The sequence below is a fragment of the Asparagus officinalis genome, chromosome 9, assembly GCF_001876935.1.
Source record: "Asparagus officinalis chromosome 9, Aspof.V1, whole genome shotgun sequence".
Lineage (NCBI taxonomy): Eukaryota > Viridiplantae > Streptophyta > Magnoliopsida > Asparagales > Asparagaceae > Asparagus > Asparagus officinalis.
Genome location: NC_033802.1, coordinates 12,719,005 through 12,726,192, shown reverse-complemented (window position 1 = coordinate 12,726,192; position 7,188 = coordinate 12,719,005). Strand labels below are relative to the sequence as shown.

The 7,188-nt window shown below is 35.5% G+C and overlaps 1 protein-coding gene across 1 annotated transcript in view; it reads right to left on the bottom strand.

Annotated features, from left to right (window-relative positions):
- Window positions 1–6,506, bottom strand: part of LOC109824845 (probable E3 ubiquitin ligase SUD1) — a 9,946-nt gene extending 3,440 nt beyond the window's left edge. The window contains exon 1 of the mRNA XM_020391495.1: window positions 6,229–6,506. Within this exon, the coding sequence (XP_020247084.1) occupies window positions 6,229–6,441 (213 nt within the window). The 5' untranslated portion in view covers window positions 6,442–6,506. The remainder of the gene's footprint in view (window positions 1–6,228) is intronic.

Below are 7,188 nucleotides of genomic sequence, written 5' to 3'. Positions count from 1 at the left end.
GGATAGAGACAGAGACAGGAGAGCACCTTTCCGATTCCATTGCAAGCACAAGGGGCTTCCATGCAGATCTACTTTGTATAAGCTATATATGCCATATACTCCTCCCTTATTTGCATTTCTAAACTATAATTTCACTCTAGTTCTTACCTATTTTGAAGAGAAAAACGAGAATATGGCAGAAAATAAGAGGCGCAGCGCTCTTAAATAAAGAGAAAAAGGTATTTGATGAGATCAAATTACCTAATTGACCCTAACCAATTTTGGAATATAGCATGTTAAAGTTTCTTCTACGTGTAATATGATGCGTAAAAGGAGCTAAAACGCGTCAAGAGGAGGATAGTCCACCTATGCTTTATTTTGGATTCTTTTGCATGTATGTTACATTTTCAATGCGTCTTCACTTTAAAAGTATAGCATCTTAAAGTGACCACTGCAAATAACATATGACTAGAAGGAGGAAAAAATCTGTCAAAGTAGGTCTTCTATTGGGACATTCACATGCAAGTTACCTTACATGTAATTTCAATTTATTTTCCTCTTTCTAATTGTGAAAGGCAACAAATCCAAGAATCATAAGGGAATAGAGACAGAGACAGGAGAGCACTTTTCTGATTCCATTGCAAGCACAAGGGGCTTCCATGCAGATCTACTTTGTATAAGTTATATATGCCATATACTCCTCCCTTATTTGCATTTCTAAACTATAATTTCACTCTAGTTCTTACATATTTTGAAGAGAAAAACGAGAATATGGCAAAAAATAAGAGGCGCTGCGCTCTTAAATAAAGAGAAAAAGGTATTTGATGAGATCAAATTGCCTAATTGACCCCAATTTTGGAATATAGCATGTTAAAGTTTCTTCTACGTGTAATATGATGCGTAAAAGGAGCTAAAACGCGTCAAGAGGAGGATAGTCCACCTATGCTTTATTTTGGATTCTTTTGCATGTATGTTACATTTTCAATGCGTCTTCACTTTAAAAGTATAGCATCTTAAAGTGACCACTGCAAATAACATATGACATAGAAGGAGAAAAAATCTGTCAAAGTAGGTCTTCTATTGGGACATTCACATGCAAGTTACCTTACATGTAATTTCAATTTATTTTCCTCTTTCTAATTGTGAAAGGCAACAAATCCAAGAATCATAAGGAAATATATAGTAATCGATGATCTATAGATATATTTGCCTACACTACAAATAGGTACATTCATAAAAAGAAAATATTAAAATTTTGAAGATGTAAAAGAATACTAGTGACACATAAGAACAAAAAATTAGTAACTAAATACAGTCTACTGTTAAGAATGGAAGATAACCAGATAAAAATATCTGAATAAACTGATGGAAAAACTGATTAGTAAAATTCAGATGCAATAATATCTGTGACACTGGAACTTTGCTTCATCATTAGCTGAATAAATAATAGTTTTCTGATTTCAGCCATATTCCCAATTTCAGTTTTTGTTGAATCAATTATATCATGAAATAGCAATTATTTTCTTGCATCATCAGGATCTACCACTACTACACCAAAGCTTATGTAACTCTTGCCCCATTCTCAAATGAGATTACAAATTTGTGTGTTTCCTTTTTGTTTTTACCCATGCCATGGTTGTCGAAAGCCGAAAGCAGAGCAAAGCGACAGTGTACCGCTTAAACTTTTTGGGGCTTAAGCAAGGCTTAAGCGGAAAAATCTTCGAGTCAATTTAATTTAATTTTTTTTTAAATGTTAAATAGGGACAAAAGTTCCAAAAAATAAAAAAAATTAGGGAAACTGAAAACTTATAAAACAAGGAAAAAATGGAAGAAAATTTTCTACAAACGATTTATAGAGATCTTTAAGCATGAAATAGATGTGTAATGATAATTAGATTAAATCACGCAATATTGTTAGAGAATATACACATCGTAATGTGATAAACTAACATTGTAGTTTGATATACACATCAAATAGTCAACAAGCTAATGACTTATAGTAAATTATCAAAGGGGAAATATACATATTAAATACAATCATCTTTATATTGATCCAAGTTTCTTCCAAACTTCAAGTAGAATCCTCTCAGGAAAAAAGGACAAAAACCATGTAAATAGGGGGAAAACCACTGAAAGCGGTCCAGTCGCTTAACACTAGTTGCTCTTCTTTGGGCCATTTTTCGATGCTCTGGCCGCTTTACTCTCGAAAGAGCCGTTGGGTGCGCCTTTAACGAGACAAAAGTGGCCCAACCACTTAATAGGCCCATTTTGGGCGTTAGCATAGAGACAATGTGTTGTTTCCACTTTTTTGAGCATTTTTGGCATTTTCCCACTTTTTACAACATTTACCCATACCTTCTTCATAAGGAGTACCACTTATTGATCCAAGCTGTATTCTCATTTATATTATAATTATTATCACTTCTCAAAGTCGCAGATACATACGCATATAAAAGGGACACTATCACATTATCATATTTTAAGTACACGGGACGTATTTACATAAAGAATTTAGTTAGAGGGCTTCTACAAGCCAGTGGAACAAGCAATTGGTATAAACAATTCAGTTAAATGGTTTACGTCTAACAATATTTGAGGGAGGACAAGGGACGATATCCCTACAATTAGTAGACAATATATCTTGGGAAGAAATTGTGTCCAACTGGGAGTTAATGAGTTTTAAATAGAAGATAGAAACCAAGTTAACCAAAAATTTAAGTTATTAGTTATTGGTTTCACCTTCTATCTCAAAAAACTATCACTCTATCTTAACATTGAAAATATGGGACAATACTCACACGTGAATCCAAGAAACTTCACTTTATTTGTGAGTGTAATTAAATCATCCATGGGACTCATAGGCCCTTCACTAACTTGCTTTAAACTGGCAACCATGATGAGGCGACATGGCTACTCAATATCTGTATGGTCTTCCACTACATGTGACCTAACCAGACCATTATCACTCCTATGTGTAATGCCGGGCTATTCATCCTTGAGTTAACCCAAGTTAGGATCTAAACCAGTAATCATGTGACGGCAACATACTAAAAACATCTATAGAATCTTCTGTCATCTGCGGGCTAAGTAGACCTAAGTTTGAACTGACAACCATAGGTGCAACGTGACATACATTTGATACATATCATCTAAGGATGGTGTGATCCTTTCGGATTCTTTTGTAAAGTTATTAATATTCTCATGTGGAAGATTAATAACTATAAGTGTAAATTCCACAAACCTTCTAAGCTTTGTAAATTCTACAAACGCCTAAACTTTGGGAGATTCACAGCCCCACTACCTTGACAACTTGGGGGATTATCATTAACAGAGTAAGAAGGAAATAGAGAAAATAAGAAATATTTTGGGGGAGTATTATTAGCATTCTACTTAGAGAGGGTGGAAGTTGTGGCCTTTGGTTGGTTATTTTTTATAATGGTAGTTTAGACATTTTGCCTTACCGTTTAACTTTGTTAATGGTAATTCAAAGTTCAGGGTTGTGCTGGTAGTTTAGACATTTCTCCTTACCATTTAACTTTGTTAATGACAATTCAAAGTTCAGGGTTGTGCCGAAACTACCCAAAGTTTGGGGGTTTATTTAGAAAGTCCCACGGGGTTGGTGCAATCCCCCTCCCGCTAATGATAATTTGTCAAAGTTCTGGGGTGTGGTGAAACTTCCCAAAGTTCTGGGGGTTTATTTAGAAAGTCCAATGGGGTTGCTGCACACTTCCCCGCTAAGTTTAAGGATTTATGAATTTTCTCTCATCATAAACTTTGAACAGAACATTTTGAAGAATATTCAAGACAAAGATTTATTTTGTCAAAATCATTTAGCTTATTTGTTTCCTTTCTCTCAGAAGATCAATGAGCATATCTATTTCCCTTTTCTTTAGAAATTTACCTTGCTGGTTTCCGTTTTAGCAAGTCAACTAGTTTATTTATTTATTTTTTTAGAACAATTAAATACTTGTCCTTTTTTTAGAGATTTTTTTAACTTTTTTCCCGTCAGAAAGCAAGAAACTATAAGACTCATCCACATGGACAATAGCAATTGAATAAAAATAAATTTAGACTTAGCCTAAGACCTTTATTCCATATCCCTTCTTGCTCTTCCATGAATGCTACAAATTAGTCAATATCCTACCTTACTAACATCTTGATCAGGTTTGCACCATGGTATAAGATTAGATATCCAAAGATTCAGTGGTATCCTAGTTGACATAACATGGTCATTACAATGGAGGAATGCATGAAAACAGACCCTTCCTTTCCATAAATGAGATCTATACGACACAGAGATAAATGATTTACATAGGAAGATAGAGGATCTCGAGCAAGTGGTGGATAGATTGCGGAGACAAGCACTCAACTTAGTTCAAAGCAATTATTGGGAGGCCGAGACGGTTAACTTGTTTTTGGATTGCCTACATGAATCATTTTCTCCAATTATTTCTATTTAGGATTTTTTCTTCTGTTAAGTTAATCTGATATGGAAAGCCTAATTAGATAGATACTGAGATCAGGACACAGATAGATGACAATTGCAAAAACACAGGTTGAATGAGTTATGTTCTTTGACAATAAGTGATGTTCCTTTTATTATTCAGAAAATAGAAAACAGTTGAGAGAAGATAGGAGAAGACAACAAAAGCTAAAGGTTGTTACTGCCCATAGCTCCATGGGGCTATGTCCAGCTACCGACGTTAAGAACTTAAACCGATGCATAAACTTTGAAGTAGAAATTGGCTTGGTCAACAAATTGCTAGATTGTGAGTTGTACCAATCTATTTCTTTTTATTTCTCATCTCAACACAGATGAGGTGATACCTTGTGTTGATACGTAATGCTTGATCCTTTGCCAATACTATAGCACTCTGACCATCACAATATGCTACAGTTTGGTCCTGATGAGGACCACGATCACCAACTAAACTTTTAACTGTATGTCTTTCCTTATTGCTTAAACCAATGTTATGTACTCTACCTCTAAGGTAAATAAGGCTATTGAAGACAATAAAGTAACTTATCAACTACAAGATCTATCAAACTGAAAATGTAACCAGCCAGTGATCATCTCCCAACCCAGTCTCCGCATAATTCGATCCGAATATCTTGAAGCATTAGGACTTTCATCAACTCTTCCATGTGTGAGACCAACATCTACCACTCTGAGATACTGCAATAATCGTCTATGAACATACAAAATGGTTATGGCTCATTCTAAATATATGATATGATTACCATCAAAATCCATTGTGAATTGCATTAAGGGCTTCTTTGCTTGCACGAAAGTAGTCATGAAGAAGCTACTCAGCTACTTCCGAGAAAAAAAAATATGTCTATCTAAAAAACCTACTTCCAGTACTTCCTTACAAGATGATGTGGTGCCTATGTGGCATCCCTACTTCAAGACTCATAAATACTTTGGAAATAGCCTAAACAAACATCAATTGAAGAATAAATTTAGTTTTTTTATTACATGGATATTCTTCATTTGAAAGAAGTTCTCAAAGGTCCTCTTTCTCTATTCCTGACAATATTCGTAACAACTATCCAAACAAACAAAAAATGCCCGAAGAAGAAGTAATATTTCCTCTACTTCCAAAAATCTGTGGAACAAACAAAAAAGGTGTTACTTCTGCTACTTCATACTAATGATTTTGATCAACAGAGAGGAGGATACAAAACACCTTTATATTCTCCTTTCTTAACAGGAGCTTGAGCTGGTCTAATGTGCTTAAGAAGATTGAAGCACTCCTCTAGCCTAAAGCAAGGTACAAAAAAAATCATTTAGGATTGTTCGATCCCTTTTATTCAGTTCTCACCCATTTCGATAGCTCGATTCCCAAGAAAAGGCGATCAATCTTTTTACTTTCCTACTATAGTTAGCCAGCCAAAAGTTTACTAACTCCACCAACATTAACGCCAACAAGTCCACAACAGTATCATTTTCCTGATCATATGAAAGCTTGTAACATCATAGCAAGAGATCAATGCAAATAAACAAATCTCTAAAGCGAAGCGAAAGATAATTTATATCAGCCTGAAAAGGGAATAGCAAAATTCAAGATGCTATCACACGCCTCAACCACAACTCACAAAACCCATCACCAGCTTACCTCTACAAATCAACCAAGCTAAGAAAATAATAATAATAATAATAACAATAATAATAAACTTTAACAAATTACATACCATAATCTTACTCAAATCATTAAAAAAGTTCACTAATTTAGAAAAAGATTAGACCTTGATCGATCCACTGCACCCACAAGGAGCTTCCATCTCGCTTTGATTCCCTTCTTCAAGGCAAATCCTGCACTGTACTAGGCCCTCCTCTTCATCTCCCCCTCTTCTCCTAACCTCCTCCTGCGGAACAGCGGGACACCCACCGTTATTTCTCGGCTCGGAGCTCGATGAAGCTGAGGGTTCAGCAACGCAGACCACGATCTCGCTCGCCATTGCTCTTTTTTTTTCTGAACTCTCTGCTCCTGTTTTGGGGAAGCAAACTGAGGAAATGGCCAAGGAGAGAGAAGAGGAGAATTCATAAGAGAGGGGAGATGTTAAGATTACCAAGATGCCCCTAAACGGAATTTGAACTCTAGCTCCTCGTGACGTAACACGTGGATGAATATTCTGTACACGCGTCTTTTCTCTACCTGGGATTTATGCATCTAAATCCTCTAAAATGTAATTTAGCAGATCTCATCTCTAACGGTTTCTTTTTCCTTAATAAACAGAAATGCCTTTATTAAAATATCAATATGGCAACAAGAGAGTGTTGGATGCTCGATATGTGAGTATAGTTTCACATTAAATAGAAAAAGAAATAGTAATGAGTTTAAATAGAAGTTTGGGCCAATAGCTTTTAGGGTTAAATCGATTGCCCAGCTCAAAGTAATTGGAGACATCGGAAGAATAACTGAGGCAAGATCCGAGTTAGACCAAGTATATAGTCTTGTTGGCCCACATAATCTATGGTTACCTTTAGGCCAAGTTAGTGAATCCTGTAAAAGATTGAATTAATACTCACAGATGAAGGGGATACAATGACGAATTTAAATAAGAGCCGAAGCTAATACCGAAAAGTTTATGCTTTTTTGGTTACGGGAGCATACCCTCAGGGATTTCTTCAAACACACCGAGTTACAACAAGAAGGGCATAATGCAATTTAGTAAGTCGATGAGCTATAAAGTTCCGTCTCGCTT